The sequence below is a fragment of the Epinephelus moara genome, chromosome 16 (genome assembly GCF_006386435.1).
Source record: "Epinephelus moara isolate mb chromosome 16, YSFRI_EMoa_1.0, whole genome shotgun sequence".
NCBI lineage: Eukaryota > Metazoa > Chordata > Actinopteri > Perciformes > Serranidae > Epinephelus > Epinephelus moara.
This window is the reverse complement of record NC_065521.1, coordinates 29,635,954-29,660,642: the sequence shown is the minus strand read 5'-3', so window position 1 is coordinate 29,660,642 and position 24,689 is coordinate 29,635,954. Positions and strand designations below refer to the sequence as shown.

At 43.7% G+C, this 24,689-nt stretch overlaps 1 protein-coding gene across 1 annotated transcript; it reads left to right on the top strand.

Annotated features, from left to right (window-relative positions):
* Positions 1-4,296: 4,296 nt before the first annotated feature.
* LOC126403328 (EMILIN-3) lies at positions 4,297-22,516 on the top strand. The gene is made up of 6 exons (XM_050065920.1): positions 4,297-4,987; positions 18,194-18,316; positions 19,322-19,641; positions 19,739-20,085; positions 20,205-20,555; positions 20,769-22,516. The coding sequence occupies exons 1-6, from the start codon at positions 4,803-4,805 to the stop codon at positions 21,909-21,911; spliced, it is 2,469 nt and encodes an 822-aa protein (XP_049921877.1). The 5' UTR covers positions 4,297-4,802; the 3' UTR covers positions 21,912-22,516.
* The last annotated feature ends 2,173 nt before the right edge of the window (positions 22,517-24,689 follow it).

The window sequence follows — 24,689 nt, the reverse complement described above, 5'->3', positions numbered from 1 at the left end:
ATAAAGGCCAAAGTATTATATTAGCCAGAGCTCAAGAGGCTATAGCCTTCTAAAATACTGCATGAATTTCATCTCAGATTTCAGAGTATGGACTCAGTCAGGAGCAGATAAGGGTACTTATCTGAAACTACTCACAGATGTAGCACAAAAGACGTATAGTCCGTTACTGGCAGAATGACCAGATATTCTACATGAAACACAAGGAAATGAAAGAAGGTAGAAGAGAACCCAAACTCATGAGCCAACACAAACTGTTTTGGTTCACTAATTAATTATTCAAACCGAAAGTTCAACATTTGGCCGCCAGTAAATGTCCCATTTTTAATAAATATTGATTATCTTAGTGTCGGTTACTTCATCTGAAATGTTTTGGTTGGCTTGTCGGCTCTTTGATAAGGCTCATATGATTCTACTTAATGCTATAAATGATCATAAACTAACAGTGAGAGATATGATGAGTGAGAGATTCACAGATATCTCTCCCTTTTCCTTCACATCTGGACAGTGTGCTGGCTGGGGCAGACATCTGCTTAAAATTGTGCCAGTCATTTCTGTGAAAAATGGTATTGCAGTGCAGAGCTGTCTGCCAGAATAGACAAAGATTTAGAAATAGTTTCCTTTTCACTGTCTCCCTGCTTTTGCTAGGTGACAGTTTCTGGAGCAACGGGGTGAATCTTCAGCAGGAGGCTAAACACTTCAGCAGCTTCACATGCTGTAGAGCTTTCAATCTGTGCAGCATAGACGCACCAATCGGGCCTCAGCGATTCCATACTGTAGTGCATACCATAGAACAAGATGAAAGGAAATGAAGAACCGTAACTAAAAAAATAAACTCAGCTGGAACACACATCTAACATCTCCATTGCCTGTTTGACTCTCTTGGGTCTGAAATAGATGCATTTCTTCCACTTATGTGATGTGTCCCTTTGCATACCGTGAAACTGCGTGTTTTTCTTTCACGCCGGCCTGTAAATGAAGAGTAAATAAAGCAGGGTAAATGGTGCGCAGCCCACACACAGGTGCGAAGGACACTGCAAACCAATCATCCAAACAAAGGCTGTTTCAGACCTCTTCCTCCAAGTTTTACTTCTCAGGGTAGCTTTCAAAATGAGACACGCTTAGGCTGCCCACATAGTCATCGTCCTTAGTGATCACATGAGGGCTAAAAAGATAAAACTGTGATCCAGACAGTGGTTATTTCAATGTCAGAATTTACTGCAGAAAGATTTTAAATAATTTCACAAGACACCACTATTTCTGTTGCTGTACCTTTCAAGCCCAAACTGCTATGAAGATCTATCAACCAATGTGTTCTCTAGTCTAGTTTAATATTGTGGTTATGATTCTTTATATCATTTCATCTTTTTCTATGGTATGCGGAATAGCAGTGGTTCTCAAGCAGGGGTCCAAGGACCTCCAGGGGTCCCTGAGAGAGTGCCATGAGGTCCCCAGATTAATGATGATACCTTTATTTTCGCTAATTCCCTATAGAAGTGAGCCCAGTGTGAGTAAGGGTGACTATTCTGATCATAGGTTTCACTTCCTCCATGGTTATCTCCTCAACTGTAGCTGACAACAGAATTCTGGTCCTCATCAGTGAACACTTTCATATCTGACAAACAAAACCTTTTCAGATGGAGGTCCCGAAAGTAAAATCTTCTCAAATGGGGATCTGTGACCTAATGAGGATTCATTTTGGGGTCCAGGATACAAAAAAGAAACTGTTGAGACTCCTTTCAAAGGCCGGTGCTGCAGAGGCAAAGTGAAGTTGCACAGTTTATTACCTCCGCCAAGGAGGTTATGTTTTCACCAGCGTTGGTCTTTTGTTTGTCTGCAAAATAACTCAAAGTTATGAACGGATTTTGATGAAATTTTCAGGAAAGGTGGATAATGGGACGAGGAACAGATGATACAATTTTGGTGGTGATTGGTTGAAGCAAAGTGGATAAAATAATAAACTAGAAAAGCACTCAGAGAGTGCAGACCTCCGCCAAGTAGGTGATATCCCCCCCCCCTCTGCATCAGATTTTGCAGCCTGCATCACAATTAGGTTATCTGCATCACTATCATTATTAGGTTATATATGCCTTCACCGTGGAGACACTGTGGTGTATTTATTTCGTTTTCATTTTGTACCAACACAGAATATAATATGTTTTTTTGTATTTTTCACTTTCTTTTCTTCCAACACAGAACATTAATTTCAACTTTTAGCAAACAGAACAAGACGTGCTGTCCGGCCACTAGATGGCGGTATTTTCACCATCTTTAGAAATTGGAATTGCTGCTGAGGCTGTCAGACCATAGACTTTATTTATTAGAGGCTGTCAGACCATAGACTTTATTTATTATTTTATCCACTTTGCTTCAACCGATCACCACCAAATTATCATCTGTTCCTTGTCCCATTATCCACCTTTCCTGAAAATTTCATCAAAATCCGTTCATAACTTTTTGAGTTATTTTGCAGACAAACAAACAAACAGACAAACAAACAAACAGACCAACGCCGGCAAAAACATAACCTCCTTGGCAGAGGAAATAAAGTCTATGGTCTGACAGCCTCAGCAGCAATTAAGACGGTGAAAATAGCGACATCTGGTGGCCGGACAGCACGTCTTGTTCTACTTGCTAAATATTGTTATAATTCTAAAGTTGAAATTAATGTTCTGTGTTGGAAAAAAGAAAGTGAAAATAAAAAAAAACATATTATATTCTGTGTTGGTACAAAATAAAAACGAAATACAACACTGTCTCCATGGTGAAGGCATATATAACCTAATAATGATAGTGATGCAAATAACGTTATTGTGATGCAGGCTGCAAAATCTGATGCAGAGGGGGAGGGAATATCACCTACTTGGTGGAGGTCTGCACTCTCTGAGTGCTTTTCTAGTTTCCAGAGTGTTCAACTTTGGGTACCTTTTACAAACCAATCTGCATCGCTGACCAGCTTCCAATCTTCTTCAGGGTGCTAATTTTTGAGGTTACAGAGAAAACTGTGGAATCCAAAATGAACTTAGTTGTTAGATTAACTGTGTTCCACCATCCAAGCTTTCCATTTTGCCAAATTTAGTTCCTGCACAATACAAAAGTAGTCATTACATCGTGGAGGTAGGTGTGGTTAGTAGTCAGCTGCAGGGGAGAGGTGTGGGGGGATGGAGAGTAGTACCAGGTGAGTTGATTGACACAGCTGCTGCTGGTTTGTTCTGATTACATCTTTCCCTTTTTCATGCAGTAGTGTGCTGGCCCTCAGATGACTGCGGCCCAGACCGAGGAGAAGGTTGAGTCTGAAGCCTGAGTGTTTAGTTTAAAACTGAATGGACTGAGAGACATGTGCTGGAGGAGCCGGGCAGAACACAGGCACATGTTGGGGACTGATTTTGTTGGTGTGTGCTGGGCAGTCGTCAATAAAAGTATTGCATATAGACACGACAGCAAGCTTTCGGCACCACCTATCCGTTATATAGATGCGCAAATACATTTCATTGTGCCACTCTCTGGGCACAAGACAATTCCCGATAGATTTTTGGAGCAACAATAATTTGCTTTTGTGATTTCAGTTTCTTCTAAAAGCAGAACAACAAAACTGAAAAAAGCCAACAACAGTCTTGTCTCTCTTACATCAAAGGCTTAGAAACATTTTTTAGGGCTCAACCAACATTAATTGAGACACAGATGCTTCTTATAGAAACTGAACTGATTTGCGTAATTCCCAGAGCAAACCCTCACACAGACACAGGAGGCAGTTATGCATGAATTCAAGAACTACATGGAAGTGCAATAAAACATAAGCAGGGGGCCGGGGTGTGGATCGCGACTGAAGCTGTGGCTGGGATTTTTAATGACTGACCGCGGTGAAGCAAGGAGGAGGTCCATTGTGTCCAGATCTGCAGCGTCTTAGCTGGCTGCAGCCGTGGTCGTGCACATGGTGCTGCACACTGAGGGTTATGCTTTGATGTACAGCTGCTCCCAGAGCAGATGGAGACAGAAAAGGAGAGGGTAAAGAAATAAAATCATTAGGGGATTAAAGAGACAAAAATGTAGATTGTTGGAGATTGGAAAGACCGGGAGACGGGATGGCAAACACAGCCAAAGCTGAGAGTGTGTCTATTTGTGTGTTTGTATTTATGTGAGTGAGAGGAAGAAAGAGGGGAAAAGAGTCACCAAATCATATTAGCACTCAGTCCCCCCTTTGTGCAGAGCAGCCAGGCTGGAGTTGGGGTGGGATATGCAAATACAGGCTGTCTGTCTGCCTGCCCCTTCAGAGGCAGCAGAGCAGCACGCCGCTTCTTGCACACACACCCTCACTCATGCAGAGTGCACAGGACTTGGAGGCTCAAGCCGAGTCAGCAGGTCTCACACACGCTCGTACGTACGGGCTGAAACTTTCCTAGAGACACACTCACACACTCTTCCCTCCTCCTGCTCTCCTCTTTCTCTTCACCCCTCCTCCAGCACACCTTTGTGTTGTTTTCCTTGCCCCTCTTCCTCTCCCCTCCCTCTTCAGCCTCACTAGTTTTCCCTCTGCTCTGTCCGATGTGCTCAGACTGTGGTTAGTGCGCGAGCTGAAGGCGTGCAGGGGGAGATGCTGCTGATGCTACAGCTGTTTGGGCTCCATGTCTCCTTCAGGGCCCTCTGAAGAAGACAAGACTGCACGTGAGCCGGGGAACTTCAACACAACACTCTGAGGAAGCTACAACTGGCACTTTTTAACAGTGTTCTCCTCACTAGCCAGTTGCATTTTTCAAGTCTCTGGAATTAATTGAGCTTTTGAAGATTTAGAGGAAGAAAAGAAAACAATGAGGACCAAGTTGTGTCATCTGCTTGCACAGCTCTTTCTCTTAGGAGTCTTGCTATCTGTGGTGGACAGTAAAGGAACTTTCTATGGAGGCCATGTCAACCCTTTCTATGGAAATAGATACAACCTGTACAAGGCTGGACTCAACCCTCACCACTCACCAAACAAGCCCATGACCCGTCACAAGTAAGTGCTCCGTTTTGGACATGCCGCAGGCGCTAATGCACGTTTTATTTCCCTTCCCACGCTGCAGGGTATTGAATTCAAAAAGCATTCCAAGTAGCTAGAGTGCTCGCAAGCAGGACCCACCTCATACTGTATTTCCCCCGAGAAACACATGTCACCAGCAGAGCTGCAGAAATATGGTTTCAGTTAGGGCATCGGCTTGGTAACAGATCCCTGAATTGACTCTCTGTTTCTCCCTTACTCACCATCAGCCCTTTTCTGTGGTTCACACCTAAAACCATCTGTGGCCGGGGATAAACATTATACAGCAACAATGACATGCTGCCTTACGAAAACAAAGCCGTCATTATGGTCTTTATGGTGCGGCGAGGGGGGTGCTGAGTTGATGACAAGAGTATTGATCCCTCACAGCCGCTCTGTGTGTGTGTGTATATATGTGTGTGTGTGTGTGTGTCTGATAGGGAGGGGGGCTCAATTAGAGGCGAGACTTACAGTACAGCTGGACACCCGCTGACAGAAGGGAGTGGTACAACTAATCTCTAATCAATACTTCAGCAATAACACAGCGGTTTCAGCTGAGTTTGCAGTGACTCTGCTGTTGAAAGCGTTTTCTTTTCTGCCTGACTCCTCCAATATCAACAAGTAAAGGTGAAGGATCCTCTGTTTTCTATCAGTGATCTGTGATGATCGTAAATACGCCGGACTTTTATTGTCAGGACAGGCAAAGCACATGAGCAGAAGGGGAATAAGCAAACTGTTTAAAAGCTATTTGAAAGTGAGATGAAAAAGAGCCCTGTGGACATATTTTGCTTGGACGGACATGGCTGATGTTTGGTCTGCAGGGCTCTTTCGGTTTGTCCTCCCTTTCCCCGTCTCTTTTGCTTGGCTTCCCCTGAGAGCTGTTATGTCTTTGGACAGCTCCCCAGCTACCTGCTGCTTCACTCAAACTGCCACAGCACAGCACAGCGCCGATCGCCGCCCAGCCCCGCTCAGCGTGCCTCACCTCCAGAGAGCAGGCTCTTCAGCATCCCTCACTCTGAACGCAACACCCACACTCGGTCTCCACCTTGAACTTTCTCACCTAGCAATTTAACCTGCATCCTTCTCTCACCGTATCGTTAGTTTGTCATCATATATGCGCTCTCACTGACTTTACTGCAATGCACCTTTCAATCCTCATATCTGATTCGTTAAACTTTGCTGTTCATGTCTACTGCATGCTGGTGGCAAATGACATCGGCATCCATTTACTTTTTGACAGTGGCGCCAAAGAGGTTTGCTTATATTTACCCACACCAAATACATTCCCAAGCCTGACACCCAAGGATTACTCAAAGGTTACAGATTGTTCCATTCACAACTAGCCATCAGCAGTGGGAGATGGTCAGTAATTGCTTTTGCTGGTAGCTGGTAATAGTCTCCCACGTGTGTCTGTGTCCAACGACAGTGTTTGTACAAGAGTTGCTGACCCACCTTGGACACAGTGGGCCCCGGGGACGTGTCAGTGTCAGACCACCACCACAGATATATGAGCTCAGTTGTTGTCGGCCTGACTGGTCAGTGGAAATAGAGACTTAAAAATAACACACGTGCAATGACGTGTGTGTATGTGTGTGTGTGTGTTTGTGTGTGTGTGTCCTTATGTGCATGGCTGTATGTTTGTTTATGTGTATTTAATGAGAAGGATTTCGCTCATGTGCTTGTAAATACGAAGTCTTGTTTTTTACTGACCGCAGACTCACGTGGACGAAACACGCCTGTTCCTTAGAAAGATTTTTAAAAATTCTCAGCTGTTGGTGCGTCACAGGCTTTTTTTTCTCTCTCTTCATGTTGAATTATTATCTGTGTTTTGGCAGCAAAGCAAGTCATTTGATTTCACAGTCATTCCTTTCACTCAGTGCTGCAGTCAGAAAATATATGGCCCAGCGGTCACTGAGTGTGACATCTTAGACAGTAACAATACTGTACCTGTCACAGCTTTATTACAGAGAGGCCTATATGGGCCGTGGCTAAAGCTGTGCGTGGTTGGCTAAGATTCTCTCGAGTGTGTTTTGGTCCAAGTCTTTGTCAAAGTGGCAAATATTCATTAAAAAAAGTGGCATTTTAACATTTAACAATGCTGACTAAACTGTGGCTATTAACTGGTATGCTTTTCAAGTGATGCAGCACATAGGAAAAAATGTCTCTAATTTATTCTGTGTATTCTGTCTAGCACCCCGCAAGCATCTCTCACCATGTTGCACTCTAAGCCACAAAACGACCAACGACAGGTGAAACATAATCCACAAGCCATATACCCATCACTAGGAAATGGGAGTTGTATAAATCAATTAGGATCCCAGCAGATGGCACATGCCTTCACTGATCAGATTAGAGACATATCCCAGGGCTTTTCGATGATCTATGCGACAGAGATCATGAGGGCAAAGGTCGGTGAGTTGGTAGAGGTTAGAGGTCAAGGGTTGCAGTTGTAAGTTTGTGTTGAGTGTCCAGCGGAGGACAAGAATGGAGCCAGTGTCCTGCCAAGGGTCAAAGAGGCTGGGCAGTAAACTCCCAAGCTCCTTAACACACATATTTATCTGACTCACTGCTTTCTCTGACCTCTCTGGAAACATGTTGGGGATTGTAATACCATTTCGTAAGCTAACACACTGTACAATAGGGCCGGATGAGAGTGGATGAAGAAAACAACTTTTATAATGCCACACACAAGCTATAATGCTCACAGTTTTCTTCTGTGAAAATGACAATGGTCCGACTTTAAGTCCAATCCACACGTTCAGCCTACATGTTTGCTGTAGTCAGTGTGTGGTCGAGCCAGAGACTTATGATGGATGTGCTGAGAGCAGACAGGTGTTGGCGATGGGAGCAGAGAGTCCGTGTGCCCTCTGGAAGCTGAAGCAGGAGCAGTTAACAATATGTTAACAAGACGATTAGTTAAGCCAAGTCAGTGAGCACTTTAGTTTGTGTGATTTGTTGCTGTAACTCACTGGAGATCAGTAAGATTTATTTTTCATATGCTAATGTTCACACCCGGCCTGTTGCTCTGAATTTTATTAAAGTTATGATGGTTATATGACATGTTTACAAGGCTTGTAATATTCTACTGTGATGAAAGGTTTTTGCAATTCAACAGCCAAATAAAGATGTTAATCGTATCAGTTCATGCATCAGTTGATCTCATTCCATCATAAAACACATGCCTGGCTACACAAAAGAGCAGTTTATAAGTTGACTATCCAATGTAGCGTTAGTCTATACACTATATAATAATTTATTGCTTGTATATAATGAATAATACAGAAGCTTAGGAGCTTTTTTTTTTAAATCACACACTGAATCACAATCGCAATATTTGTCTAGTTCGATTATTTTCCCATATCATTCGGCCCTACAATACAACAGTAGAGTTTCAAGTACGGTTGTGACATTTCGGTATTATTGTTCAACGTTCATCTCAGAATCAGAATGAAATCAATGTATGATGGTATCGATGTTGTCCACAGTAAAGACTCCAAGCGAATTGTTCTTGAAAACTTAAAAAAAAAAGAAAGAAAATTAAACAAATAGTTGGACATTTTGTTCACTTTCTTGCCCAGATTTAATATGATGCTAAAGCTTGCTGCTAAGTAGAATAGCTTATAATGGGAAAAAAAAATATGTAAAGTGTTAATAAGTTCTCAGTTTAGCATAAGAAACAAGATATAATGTGTAAACTTTAGGGTTGTGTCTACATAGTTTTTTTCTTCAGCAGAAAAGTGGTGGCAGGGTTCTGGGGAGCGCTTTATCCAAGCACTGCATAAAAAAATGCTCCCAGCAATTTTTTTCCTGTATGTTACGTTTCTATGACAACAATATCTTACGCTAACATTAGCTAGGTAGCTAATGCAACACTACATTTACTTGGGGTTGACTGCACAGTCAGCAACAAGCTTACAAAGCAATCGGTCCCCCGGCCGATCTGCTCCCTGAAAATGGGCTTTTCTGTCTTTGTTGTGACAGTGGATGGTAACCTACAGTAGTTAAAGAAACAGCTGTAACGTCACAGCTGCCTTTCTGAAAAGTTCAAAAATTTGTAACTAGAAGCCTTCGGATCAGCATGTGATTGTTCACTAGGCTGCCGAACACGCTCTCTCCTCACTGGGAACAATTGCTGGCGCTGAGAAAAAACTGTTATGTGGACACAAGCCCTTAGAAGTGTTGCTAGGCAGATTTTATTACCACTGGACAGAGCCAGGCTAGCTGGGCTGTAAACTGTCACAGGTTTATAAATAAATATGACCTCATGTTGTGTCATGTTTACTCACTGGCTCTGTCGGAACAGGCATTTTTTTTTCATCTGTCAAAAGCCTTTAAAGAGTTGTTTGACCAAGAAGCAGGGAAGAAACAGTAGCGTCACTTTTGGGACGCGTATATCTGTAACAAGAGAAGGGCAGAAGTGGACCGAAGGCGAGCGAGAAAAAGAAGTAGAAATATATGGAGGCAATGAGTGTCTTGAAATCTTCCATAACAAAGAGAAGGTAACGTTAGCCTATCCAAAAATACACAACAGCAATGATGACGCCTATAGCAGAGTGCCATTTTTATAGCCGCATAACTCGGGTTGATGCAGTGCCAAATGCAAAACTTAGCGACAGGAAGGTAGCTCCAGTGGAGAGAAGAAAGGGAGCAAATGTGTCTTTCCATTTTAACTAAATTTTTGCAACAAAAAGAACAATAAATGTGTTACAATTTTTATTGAATGACAGATTTAAAAAAACGCATACACAAAGGACTTTGGTCTTTATACTTGAGCTAATTACCTGCTAGCTGTAGCCTCATATTTAGCTAACAAACAGACATGAGCAGACATGAGAGTGGTATCAATCTTCTCATCAAGATCTTTGCAAAAAGCAGCGAACCAAAAGCAGAGTGTGCACACCACATGGGCGCTAAATGCCCCGAGTAGTGAGTCACCAGTTTGATTTCTGGCTGGCCGGAACATTTGCTGTGTATCATTCCCCTATTGTTCTCCTCATTTCCAATATCTCTCAAATATCACTATCTGATAAAGGCTTAAAAAAACCTTTTGCAAGAAAGCAAATATTTCCTAACATGCCAAACTATTCCTTTGGATTTTTGTTTCATGTATGAAGATCCCTTCAGATACTTCAACCATCTCTCTTGGGGCAACCAGAGAAGAATATTGGAGCATGAGATCGACAGTTGGATTTGTGCAGCGTAACGCAGGTAGTGCAGTGAAGCTGAACAGGAAGGCAAGGCTTACGATATACCAGTCAATCTACATTCCAGCCCTCATCCGTGTTCATGAGCTTTGGGTAGTGACCAAAAGAATGAGATTCCAGATGCAAGAGGCCGAAATAAATTTTCTCCATCGGGGTGGCTGGGCTCACCATCAGAAATAGGTTAAGGAGCTCAGACAGCTTGAATTTGAGCCACGGCCCCTTGACCTCTTTTGTCAAGCCCTGACCTTTAACCCGTGGTGCTCTTGGCACTCTTTAAAGTTACTAATGTCATGAGATTTACATGAGATTTTCTTACTTCTTCCTGTCTACTTCAACTGATCGTAAATATTATATAGGGCCTGTCGTTACCAGAAAATGTGTTGCTTCGGCTCATTCAACAGCCACACTCTGTACAACACTTTGATTTCATTCCCAAGCATATACAGTACAATGAGCCGAACAAATCTAACAATTCTCTTTGAAACCCTTTTATTTCAAGAACACAGCAAGCTATTCTTACTCAAAGAAGATTATGTGCTTTGGAAATGCCTGTGGATAAGTTATTGGTGTGTTTTTTCACTACTGAAGTTTGAGCCTCTTACTGTACTCCGAGAGAAAAATACAGCACAACAACATAAAGAATATACGAGTGTCAAGGACTCCTGTCGTTATCTAATTTTAGCGACTAAACGTGATCTATAATGAAAAGGGAACATATGTGCATGGTTTTATTGCCATAGTTTGGAGTTGATGGCTGATAGCCAACATTTAAGCACATGTAAAAGTAATGCTCTGCCTTTAAACTATAATAGCCATAGCTGGCATTGGAGCTGACTCTGTCTTTGAATGTCAGAGTGATCCCCTTGGTGATGGAGCTCGGAATATCACGTCTTTCCTTTAACCCTAATCAGTAGCCACAAGAGCAACGTCAATCAACCCTGCACCATGGGGCCTTAAAGGCCTGCCAGTTGGCTAGAAATAGGTTTCATTAAAAGCATATATGGAAAGAGATGGGCCCTTGAGGAGAGCTGTTAGCCCATAGACACAGTTGTTAAAGGTCCTATTAAAGATTGCGTGGTTTTCTATCTGGCCTGCTCCAGTCATAAATCTGTCAAAGGAAACAGCAGTGGCCGGGGTTCAAACGGTCAGGAACCCTGCAGGTGAGAGAGCAGCTCGTAATCAGGAAGGTGACCCCTTTTAGTGCCACAGCGTCAAAGCAACAAAGGACAAAAAGTGGCGAGTTAGAGGGCCGGTGATGTCAGGGTTTATGATGAGGCAACACAGAGGGGCTTCGTGAAGAGCTGAACAATGTAAAAGAAAAAAAACAGGGGCAAGTAGAGGACTGGTATGCTTAGATAAGTAAACAGAGATTACCTGCAGTTTGCAGATTTTGCAGGAGAAAAAAGGAGATGGAGGTTATGAGAAAAAAAGAGGGGATTGAAAGGTGAGTTGTTTTGGGCCCAGCGGAGGGTGGAGGTCTAGAAGCAATAATATTTCCCAAAAACGCTCCACATGAGAATCTGAGATGGGAATTCTGCTTTCCCCCTGGGAGGCTGTGAAGCGATTTAGGAACTGTAATGCTATACTGGAAATATTTACAGTGAGACCAGACTAGCAGTCAAAAAATGACACGCTCCAATGACAGAAAAAAGACAACATTTTGGCGTTAAAACAGGGAAGCGTGTGAGGAGAGGGGGCAAAGGGAGGCAGGAGAAATGGTAAATGTGGCTTTCCCTACTTGGCGAAAGGAGGTGAAGAATGTTTTGATATTGATTGTGGAGAAACAGACTGAGGTCAGGTGAAGATGGGAGGTGCACAAAATAATTTAATACACAGATAATGTGATATATCTTGGGGCATTGTTGGCTGACCAGAAAGTCAGTGTTGAGTCAGTTGAGGTTGGGTGGTTCAGTGAGGGTGTGGATCAACTGGAGATTTTTGGGTGTTTTCTCGCTGTTGACAGTGGGATTCAACGTGTAAGTTTCTTTGAGCACACGTGAGAAAAGCTTTGTTTTTACATACATACAAAAATGTGAAGTACCAGAAATATCTAAGATACAGTTTACAGTAGTTCTGGAGTGATATGCAGGAAGCCTATTTGAATTTTTCGGCTGAAGGAGGCCCTTGTGTGCATCTGTACTGTAAAACCGTCAAACAAGCAAAAAGTCCCCTTTGACTTAAACCCAGGTCAATAAGTATGGGCATTCTTTAAGGCCTAGTTTGGTTTTAAACTGCATACCAGACAAGTGGAATGTAACCACATTATGTACATTAGATGAGGTTGGTAGGTTCAGTCAAAGGCAGCACACTAATCAGCTGTGGTTAGACATTTAGCTATGCTGGCAGCGTGGCTCTATGGATGGCAATGTCTGTTGTTTCTTAAGTCAGTCAGTCCAGCGCCTCTCAAACTGTTGGACGGAGTGTCATGAAATTTGGTCCACACATTCACGTCGCCCTCGGGATACATTGTAGTAATTTTGGGGACCCCATGACTTTTCATCTCATGCCAACATAGGTCAACGTTTTCATTCACCCAATACTCTACTCTACTAACTGAGCATAGTGTTAGTTCAGGCAGGACACGATGTCAAGCTCAGCTCACATCCCAGCTACATCTATTGGAGTCAGCTGATAGTTTAAATAGGGCGCCCTGAATGAGATTCACCAATGGGTTGGTGAATCTCATTCAGGGCGCCCTATTTAAACTGCTCTGGCCTGCCTACTGTTGCTGCTTCCTCTGCAAGCCGCTTTGCAACCCGCCTCCACCCCAGCTCCTCCTTTTGATGCTGTGTCTGACTTATCAGTGTCATTTCTGTTTGTGTGTTCTGTTTGTTCTGTTCCTGGGGGGTCTTTGCTACTGCTCTCCCTGCCTTAGGCTTTCCATGTAGGCACATGGAAGGGCAGGGAGGTGTGCTCTCTCTACCTTAAGGCTTTCCTCATTTTAGCACGTGGAAGGGCAGGGAGGTTGAGATGAGTAGGGCTGTGCCATACCATGCAGCAGAAATGTGGCATTAGTCTTGTAAGGATTTATAATGCATGTTGGGGGCTTTCTATACCTCTGACCTTCTTTACTGTTCTTTGTCTAGGTTACTCAGGTCCTCAGACCAGATGCTTTTGTCTGTCCCAGGGGCAAAATTAAGTTTAAAGACCTTTGCTATTGCTACCATAAAGCTAAGAAATAGTTCACCTGCCGTCTGTTGACATCTTTACACCTTGTTTAAAATCGAATTTCTCTCTGACCTGTTATCAGATCAAGCCTCACAATATCATCATGCAATTTCCTATTAATTTTTTACTGCTTCTCCACACTATGATGCTTTAGGTACCCCAATGTCAATGCTTTTCAAAATAATCCTCTGTGTTCACAGGGAATGTAGGTTTCGGCAACTACTTTACGTCAAGGTAACACAACTACTAGGTGAGTCTGGGTTTTAATAGGTATGTTTTTTATGGAGCTTCACTTAGGTAAGTTAATGAGTCATGGGATGTTAACTATGTTGCGTAGTTTAAACGAAACTCAAAGTTGACTTTTGGTTTCACACAGGACCCAAACAGTGGCCTCCTAGGTGAAAGTCCTTTGTTTGTTTGACTTATCCACCACCCCTTTCTTCAACCATACACAGACTTTGCCGGTTTCCATCATTGCTGCGGATGGGTTTACTTAAGAGATAGCTGAAAGCCCATAGCATCTCATACTGGTGCTAAAAGCGTGCCTGGTGTGTTGGTATCGGACGCTGAGGGCAATGCTGTTGTGTTGACACCCTGAACTAGCTATTGCAGTTCAGTATGTTGCCCAGTGCTAGTTGCTTTTAAATGTGAGTCGTAAATAAGGTCGATTTGACCTATGTGACTTTTACTGTCTGGCACTTACGGGGTTATCTTGTGTGGCCAATCGTTCCCATCTGTCACCAACAAGTGCTAAAACAAACATCAGAAAGTATTTATACTCTCTAAAACCAGTCTCCTTGTGCCACATTGGCTGAGGGATGAGGTGTGAAAATAGCTCAGAGAAGGCCAGCACTCCACTCTCTCTTTTAAGCCTTCCTCTCCGTGCTCCTCTGATGTCAGATCATGCTGGGTCAGGACTCCTCATGCTTTTTTTCCCCTCAAGTTCCAAGCTGGAGAAGCAGGCAAAACAAAGTTCTCACCTACTCTGCAGCAGCTGGATGTGGCTGAGACAATTACAAACACTAAAGACAGCACTTTTCTTCTCACACATAACCACTTGCACACCATGGGTTCGTATTTCTGGCGATAAAGCTTGTGTAATCCTCATCCTGCAGAGCTGTGTGGTCTCTGTGGATGCGAGATAAAAGGGCCGAGGGCTCCATTGCATGTGTATAATATGTGCATGTGTGTGAGAGTGTGTCAGTGCCTGTGCAGCTCACACACACTATCACTATCTCTCAAGTTGAAACTCAACATTCGTCCTATAAAGATCTGTTTTTACACAGCAGAGGAGGTGACCTGCGGTTGCCCTGACCGACACTGCGTCGCAGAGGGACGGGATTTATCTCAGCACTTTACTTTGATTCTCACAAACGCCAGAACCCCTCTGTCTGTAAGACACTGAGGATAAAATATCACTCACAGACCCAAATGACATTGACAGATCTGTGAAAACAGGCAAAGAGCAGACTGGGGAGAGTGAGGCAGAAACAGAGATCAGGAGAAAGGTTTTTTTTTCATCACATGTACATCTGGATTCCTGCACTTTTCAGGCACTGTGAGTGAGTCTGAAGGTCACTGCCCCAGATGTGCACCTGACAAAAAAAAACAGTGAACATGGTCACTTTTCACTCCACTGATCAGGCCTGCGTGTAATGTGAGAAGGGGTCACACACTTACTGTACTGTATACACAGATGCATTGCTCTCCATCAGCTGCCATAAATCCCTGTGTGCCTGAAGAAGCTTTTTCCTTACTTTCACATACACAAAAAACAAAGTCGTAAAGCTTTTTTGTTGCAGTCAATAAATCTGTCATTCATGAGGAGGAAACCATAGCCATTAAACACTATTGAGATTTTACAATATAATACTTAAACCACTCACTAAAGTGCTGATATTCTCAGGATGACAGCATCGCCAGTTTTTCTTCACTCCAGGAATCTCTTTTACCACGTGAACGCGATCTTGTGCGAATATGTTTTTTCACATGTTAAAAAATGAAGAAAAATGTAATTTGTTTTGGCGCCCAAAGCACTGTGTTCTCTGTGAGCAGCAGATGAGAGCATAGGGAGTGATCAGTGTTAACCCACCTCAGGGATTGTAAAGAAAAGAGCCTGCAGGTGGGGTAGTGTTGGAAAAAATGCATAAAAGCAAACTGTTAGCAGCATCAGCAAACTGAGTGGGGAAACAGTTTATGAGGTGTTTTCATGAGAGGTGTCAGATTAAGCTTTAACTCTTCATCCCTAAGCATCGTAGTGTACATAAAAACAATGCTTCCACCATGATTTCCTCCTTTTTTAACACTAAATATGATCTGCAGCAGCCAGTAAATTGCCTGTGTGAGTTTAAAGTGCTTTAAGACTCCCATCATACCACATCAGTTCAGGTCATAACCGCCACTTCCTCAACAACCCATGACCTGGCAGCAGGTTGTCAGGCTGGTATGAAAGGAGCTCTGTCATTCCGACTCCTGCCCTGTTCCTTCCACTGCTATTAACATATGTCAACACAGGGTGAGTGGTGACACACACACACAGAGACACACACAAACGCTGTCAACACAGTCAGCGGTTTGTAGAAAGCAGCAGCAGTGCAGCGGTTTCTCACAGATTCTGACAGGCTGCCTGTTAGCCCTCTGAACCTGTTAACTTGGCATGTAAGACCCTCCTCGGCCCCCGTGTCCCTCCCTGCTCCTCTGAACACTTCTATTTGTCCCGAAACAGCTGTGGAGCAATGTTAAGTACTGCATGTGTTGCTAAACGCTCCCCCCTGAATGTAAGAAATGCTTCACATGTGAGTCTAAAGAGCGCAGATCATCGTTTCCTGTGTTGCACAGCGGCCAGGGGAACATTTAGCAGTTGCTATAGCTGCACTGGCAACGAGGAGGGAGTATGAGAGAGAAGGTCCAGCTCCAACATGATGCAACAACTGTTCAAAGTAGTTATAGTGAAGTTATTATGTGTTGGACTTTGGATGAATCTGAGAACTCCCAAGATTGAAAACAGTCTCGGTGATATTTCTTGTTCCTTGTCTTTATAAATGATTTCAGCTTAAACCAGTGAACACGTCAATGAAAACACGTTTTGAGTTGGTAGGGAAGTTCTTGAATTACCATTTTTAAAGGTCCAGTGTGTAGGATTTAGAGTCATATATGGGCATAAATGGAATATAATATTTTCTTCTCAGTGTATTCACCTGAAAATAAGAAACGTTGTGTTTACGTCACCTTAGAATGAGCCATCTATATCTACCCGGGAACGAGTCCTCATCTACAGAGATCACCATGTTGCACCACCGTGTTTCTACTGTAGCCCTAAATGAACAAACCAAACACCAGCTCAAGATAAGGCCATTTGCAATTTCAAATTTTCGCATCAGCCACCATAGCTAGAAGCCCCTCTACACGGAGAGTGTCGGAAAAACACAGATTTCGAACATGAAATTGATTTATTCAGTATTTTTACCGGTTTAAATCACCGGGTCTGTTTCTTTTGGAGAGGAAGAGACCTCTGTGGATAATTCGGCTGCTGGTAAAACCTCCTGAGCGTCTGGATCTTAAGTTATCAGAGGAAATAGGTGAGCACATAATAGCAGGTGCTGGGCTAGCAGCCTGTCTCCATCATGCCAAACAGCGTGGGAGAAACACTGAAGTGTAACGTGAAACAGCTTTATTTAGTGTTCTTACCATGAAAAAATTCCCAGGCGTGTTTGTTTTGGAAAGGAGGACACCTCTGCAGATAATTTAGCTCACGGTAAAAACCTCCTTAACATCTGGAGCAGAATGAAGCTGAGCACACATCAGCAGGTGCTAGACTAGCGGCCCATCTCCGTAATGCTCAACAACGTGGGAGAAACACTGCTTTGTAACATGAAACTGCTTTATTCAGTGTTTTTACTGGTTTAAATTCCCGAGTCTGTTTCTTTTGGAGAGGAGGAGACCTCTGTGGATGATCTGGCTCGCAGTGAAAAACTTTCTGAACACTGAAGGAATTCTAATAAGAAGTTTCAGTTGGTTGCAATTTGCAGTCCTCACCACTAGATGCCACTAAATCCCCCTAAATCACACACACTGTTCCTTTACTAAGAAACAAAGTCCATCAAGATAAAGCTCAGCAAACATAATCTTTCATCATTCTGACTAATCCCTGAGGGATCTATCAATTTCATGGATTTTAAGATTAAACAGAGAAACATCACTGAACATGAGTTATCCATATGCAACATAAAACTCTGTGAAAAAAAACTTCAAAGCTTGGAAGCTCTGTTTGGAGGTTGCAAACCAAAAATGCAATCTGAAACGAATAAACTGTATCTGAAGCATCCGTTATCATGGACAGTTGATATTATAAGTTCGAGATTACGTCATCCAAAATAGTTGTGTCCTGCTGTTTGTAGAGAAGAAAGAAAGACGGAAAAAACAGCAATAAAGGCAGAGTTGAACTACAGGAAATTATTGAGCGGAATAAAAATACACAAAAAGCACCATGCAGTGGAATAGAGGACAGACGAGACCAGACAGAATCATCAAACAAGTAAACAGTACAGAAAAGCTTTCACTCAGACTGAACCCGAGGGAGGCTTCATGTTTGAATGGCATAGTTGTCAGGGAGAGATAATCTCATCATCCAGCTGGAGGTGGAGTACCAGCTGTGTTTTAAAGGGAAATCTTACTGAGCGTGAATTTGTTTTGCTATTTGTTTGCTTAAAGTGAGACCATGTCGTTTTGGAGAAGTCAAAAGTGTAAACGATAAGCAATAAAGTAGCTTTAACGAGTGCTGTTTGACTCTAATGTCACTCCACTGTCCCCACAGAAACTACTGTGCTTATGTGGTCCAGAAGAACATCACATGCACCATGCAGGACGGAGTGGCCACCTATGTGAAGGCTGACTACACCACCAAGTGCATCTGGGGTCAGAAGTGTCCTGTTGTCATGTAAGTGTTTCAAACAAAACAATAAATGCAATGAATGTAACAGCTAAAGTTTCACTTTAAACCTCTGACACTTAAGTTTGAGTCCTAATGAGTTTGGCTGTGAGGGTTAATGAGGGTAATTATGACTACAGGAGGAGCGGCAGCATCAGGAGCACTGTGGAGTGTGCTCCATATCAATGCTGCCCTCTAGTGTTCACATGATATAGTGTAGGTCCTTAGCTGCACACACATCTGTGTTTGTAGTCAAGAGTTCTTCGACAGAGAATTGCTACTGGGGGCAAAAAGGTGTTAATGCAACTGTGATAATAAAATCATAGATCTTGTTTGGTCTTGTTTCTTATCTGCCCCCCTTACCTTTATGAAATTATTAAAGTAACACCCAAAAAATTCAGCATAGTATCATTTATGTATTGTGTTTCAAACTGAGCTTTAACTTAACTTTAATTTTATCTACTGCAGCTACAAGAGTGTGTATGTGCATGTGTGTGTATACGCCCATGCAGACATGCTCGTGAAGCTTCTAGATGTGATTCTGTGAGTCTTTTTAATATGCTTCTCCAAAGCCCCCCCACACACAGGGGAAATTAAAGGAGTGGATTTTCTTTTCAAAAAAGATCGATGAATGACTGTTTGCATCTGTGCGTGTGTGTGTGTGGGTGGGTGGGTGGGTGGGTGGGTGGGGGTGGGTGTGTGAGAGAGAGAAGGAGAGTGAGAGTGTTTGATTCATTTCAGACAAGATAACACTGAAGTTGGGCACTGACCCCGGTTCAATCCTCTGACGCCACATCATTTACGTTACACTTTGTCTTAATCTCCTAATCTCCCTCTAATCCATGTTTAATCCCATAGAGAACAACTTCATCCCTTTATCTCTGCTCCACACCTCCCACCCTCTGACCGGCCTCTGTGTGTTTAATTAGTAAAAAACAAACGCAGCACTTCTGATGGAACAAACTCTTAACCTCTGATAGTAAACACACAGGCTTTATATCATGTCTCCTTCAGGTACAGGACAATCTACAAGCCAAAGTACAAGGTGGGTTTTAAGACGGTGACCGAGCTGGAGTGGAGATGTTGTCCCGGCTATTCTGGAGAAAACTGCTACGATGGACCCACGTCGCTGCCTGACGTCATGACACCTTTCAAGGGTGGGGGCTCGCCCCATCGCCCGGGGATGAGGGGCTTCCCCCATGGCCCCAGACCCCCTGTGGACCAAAGGCCTGGAGGAGGCCAGTTGGAGCCTGGCAAACCTGTCCCCGGTGTGCCTGACAGCAGACCAATACCCACAGGACAGTTTCCTACTGGGAGCGGAAGACCAAACTATGGTGAGAGCATAAACCAACCAATTTATTGTAAAGCCCTGGGTGCGTACTTTCTTGTAAACCCTTCTTTCTCCTGTCTGTTTGATCCTTGGAAATACAGGAAACAAATTTGGGATTTCTGGAGTGACTGGTGAACGCTTGGACCGTATGGAGGAGGACATGCGTCGCCTCACCCAGGGTCTGGACACTCTCAACGGGATGGTGGCTGGCCTTGAGGAGCGACTGCGCACATCTCTTCGGGAGGACACCAACAAAATCCTGGTGTCCCTGCTACCCAACGCTCCCCGTGTGCCTGACTCTGCAGTGGGATTTGGGGTGATCCCAGACGGGACTCCTGATGGACTGGATGGCAGAGAAGGCTTCATTGGATTTGGAGACTTAGCAGGGAGGGTGACAGAAGTGAAGGATGAGCTACGGGCCAAAACTCACATCTTAGAGGAGATTCAGGTACTGGGCTACTGTGTTTGTACATGACCAGGTGACACAGTATCTATACAGATTGATCAGGCCTCATTTATCTTATCCTTCCTTTATTTACTGCTACCTTTTTCTTCTTCTCACCTCAGGGGATGGTCCTAGGTCATGATGGCCAGCTGAAGAAGCTGTTGGAAGGAGCAAAAGGCAGGCCCATCCCTGGCCCCGGCTCAACTGGTCATCTGGACGAGATCCTGGACGCCAAGCTGGCTGACGTGAGAGCTGAGATCCTGGACGGGTTTGAGCGCCGTATCACCGGACTGGAAAGCCACTGTGATGAGAAGATTGGGGCGGTGCAGAACCAGTGCCACAAGGAGCACATGGACGGGCAGGAGCAGATGCAGCAGTCTTTGGATGGAAGAGAGACTGGGCTCAGGGAGGAGTTGGGCTCTTTGCAGGCTCAGATCCAGGGTCTAACTCTTACTGAGAGCTGCTGTGGACAGGTAACATTGCTGTCATGCGATCAATATATAAATATATAATATCCCTTTAAATAAATTTACATGTGGGTTTTCCGTGAAGGGAAAATACTTCAAGAACAATGTCGAACCACCAAAATTTAAGAGCAGTATCAATCTTCTAATTCTCTGCAAAAAAAAATCCTGGCTGAACAAATGAAGTTTGATTATCAGTCAAATTGTTTTTGGTTATTGCAGGTGAACAGTTTGTCCCACCGTGTGCTGCTGTTGGAGGAATCAGTTAAAGGTCTGACAGAATCTCAGAGACAGCTCCAGACTGCCCTCACTGACCAGAGCATACACGTGGAGACACTGATCGAGACCCGCCTGGTGGACATAGAGGGCCGCCTCAACGCCACAGAGGGCGGACCTGATGGAGTCGCAGGGCTCCCGGGTGGTCTTGATGGCTTCAAGACCATGCTGGAGGACAAGCTGAAGACCCTGGAGGAGAGAGTGTTTGTGGCTGTTGAGGAGCTGAGTAATGCCACCGCTCCGGCACTCCTGGAGGGTCAGGTGGTCCCTGCACTGGAGACGGAGATCGAGTCTGTGAGGCGGAGAGTGGAGGGAGAGCTGGATGGCATTCAGAAACAGTTAATAGATCTGGAGCTCCTCTGCACCTCTTCTTGCTCGCCTTCCACCCCGCCAGCAGGGGGTGTCGGTGGCACTACAGTGGAGGAGGAGTGTGAGGAGATAGAGAAAAAGATGACTGACCGCCTGAACTCCCATTCTAACCAGCTGGACCGCCTAAACAACACCCTGCAGAACCTGCTCTACCATATCGCCCAGGAGGACATTGAGGGCACGGTCCAAGGAGAGATCACCCTGCTGAAGGTCAACATCAACTCAGTGAACCGCACTCTGAAGGGCCTAAAGGACTCTATTAGATTCATTGCAAGTGAAGTGGGCCATGCTAACGCCTCCTGGGAGCAGAGAGAGCACCAACTAGTCAACCAGGTGCAAGGAATCACCAAACTAGTGGGCCACCAAACCTCCCTCCTGGGGGCCGGGGAAAGGCGGCTGGCCCAGCTGAAGGGAGAGTTAGTGGCCTTGAAGAGACGGCTGGCCGGGGAGCTGCAGGGCTGCCGGAGCACAGCGATAGAAGTGCAGAAGGAGGTGAAGGACGTTGATAGCAGGGTGAGCCATGTAGAGGGCCAGTGCAGCAGCCTGGGGGAGCTGGCAGAGCAGCTGGAGAGGATCAGGGCAGAGCTTGAGAGACACTCAGACTCCTATCTGGCCGAGGTGAATGGCACCCTGGCTGCCCATTCAGAACAGCTAGCTGAGCTGAAAGGGGGGGTCAAAGACTGCAACAAGGAAGCAGCCAACCAAAAAGGAGACCAGTAGCACCTGAGCTACAGAATTTATTTCAAAAAAAGAGACTTATGTGTGCTTCTCATTAGGCTCAAGTGACTTCCTCTGCTTCTCTCCTCTCTCTTTCAAATCCCATTTGCACAGATGCAAATTAACTGGAGTGGTGAAAGTCATTTCCCATAAGCTTCCCCGTCCCAGTGGCTCCGGATGTCCTGGGTATTTAGTTTAGTGAAGTGAGGAGAGGAAGACACAGAATACAAAGACACACCTATGGTTGTATAGCTGGGCAATATTTTCCCTTGAGATTTTATTCTATAGGGCATTTTGTTTCTTTCTCTGATCATGATTGTTTTGTTTCCACATTTTATCTTTTTTAACTTATATGAAGTGACTGCATTGTTATGATGTTAAACTGTTTGTAACAGAGAAATGATTAAACAAAGTGGATGATATGGGACTAATGCGCTGCTACGGGTTTCTACTGACAAGCACACTTGACATCCTCAGTGTGGACACTTTGTCTGGTCTTTTTGAGAAGAAAAAGATACTGTACGTCAATTTGGTGCTATTTACAGTTTTGTAAACTTCTGTTTTACACACGTGTAAAAAAAAAAAAATATATATATATGTATTTCTGCTTTGACAGTTGTGTTTGTTCCCTGCCGCAGTGCTCCAAGTTGCATGGAAGTTCCAAAAGTCACCATTAGGGGACAGTGACGACACATTATATGGCACGGTAGATCAAGAGAAATAAAATCCCAAACACTCCAGGGTGGCAGTGTTTTTTCGACACAATTCTGGCAAGGTAGCAGTGTTGAAGTCAAGACCACCCAAAGTGTTACTGAGACAAGACCACGACTTAAAGGGGTTGAGACCAAGTCAAGACCAGACCAGTGCGAGTCCCACACTGTGTACACTTTTGTAACACGCAGACCGTAGGTACTCCTCAAATTGATCTGATTGATAAACAAATGGAGGTTCCTCTTCATTCACCTCTTTTATTGCCATACTGTATGAATGTGTGTGTGTAAGTGAACCATGAGAAATGTCTTGATAAAATAATCAAACAGTATCGCAGAGGTGAATTTTATGCATGGGAATTTTTCTTGGTTTTCTCTGAGCAAACAAATACAAACAAAAACAAAGAAAATGAAATCAATCTAACCATTTTTATTCAACACAAACTTTTTTTTTATTTGGTGGTAACCCTGCAGTTCTGGTCTTAATCGGTCTTTATATAAAATCCAAAGTCCTCTTTGTCTGGACCAAAACAAGACCTGGTAAAAATCCAGCCAAGTCCAAGATAAAACCGAGACCTCTAAAAAGCAGTCTTGAGATCACTCCAGAGACCACAACCGAGTACTACAACACAGAAGGCAGTGTAGGCCTCCTTTTTTTTTATTTAAAAATCCATGTGTGTCATTGTGCCTACTGTGAAAACAACAACTCATTCAATTCAGTTCAACACAATTTAATTAATCCCTGTGAGGGGAACTGATTGCAGCTTACCTGTGGACTTATTATGTGGCTTATTGTGGAGTTATTATTTTTGGATGGTGAGCAGTTGGTTAGAAAGCACATTTCTTTATGTTCCTGTTTCCCCACATTCATTTATTGTATACAGTGGCACCCCCTGGGGGAAGGGAGGGGCCGGGGCGAAGGGCACGGGCCACCTGCTACAATTACAAATACTGCCACCAACCTCACCCCCCAACAGGCTGACATTACTGTGTTTATGAGACTGTAGCACACTATTTTTTTAAACAAGCATGGTGTGTAGTGGTTTCTTTTGAAACTAGACAACCTAAGGAATCCATCGGCACCAACCATGTCAACACTGCTTGTTGGGAAAGGGGCTAAATAACGCGCCAAATTTCGGCTAAATTTTGGAGAGGGAACAGTTGGCATGGTTACTTTCAAAGGGGTCCCTTGAACTCTCACCTCAAGATATCTGAATGAAAATGGGTCCTACGTGCCCACAAGTCTCCCCTTAACGTGTTTGGACAGGTATGGAGAAGGCTCTGTCGCCCCAGGTTTGGTGCTTGGTCCTGAGTGGTGGAGTCAGGAGGTTGGCATCAGAGGAGCAGAGGATGTAGAAATATTTCATAATCCACATATGAATTCCACATGCTTTTGTTATGCATGTGGGATCTTGGACCAGAATGCAACAAATTCATCTTCTTCTTGATGCTGATCACCCTACCAAGTGCTGCATTTCATAAGGGAAAATGCCAGCAGATGTGGTACCGTCAGTATCCCGGCTGTGGTCAATGTGGTTCTGCTGGTTGATGTTCTTTAACCAATGATTTGTTCCCTTCAATCCATGTTCTCCTTCAAAATAAAGCTGTATATTTCTCTTTTTAAGGAAAAGGACAACCAGTCTATTGGAAGAACAATGAATCTGACACATGATTCTTAATAACATTAACTGTAAAATAAGAAACCAGAGTATATAAATATGCAACTACTTCACTTTCTTTTTGACATAGTTTTTAACTAGCCTATACAGCATAATCAAATAACGCAAATTCAGTTTAGCCTTTGGTTTTGGTCTGCCGCTTCAAACTTTACAGTGGCCCCATCTGGCCACTCCTATGAAAAAAATCTGGGGGTGCCACTGATTGTGTGACAACAAATACACTCAAGAAATAAAATTAGAATAAAAAAAAATCATTGTTAATTACGAGGCTAAAACGAACAAGTGCTTTAAGCTTAAACATTATGTGAAATTGCCAATAAATGTAATGCTAAATGAATATGAATATCCAACAATATCTCAAAAACACACAAAGTAATGAAGCTCTATAAAAG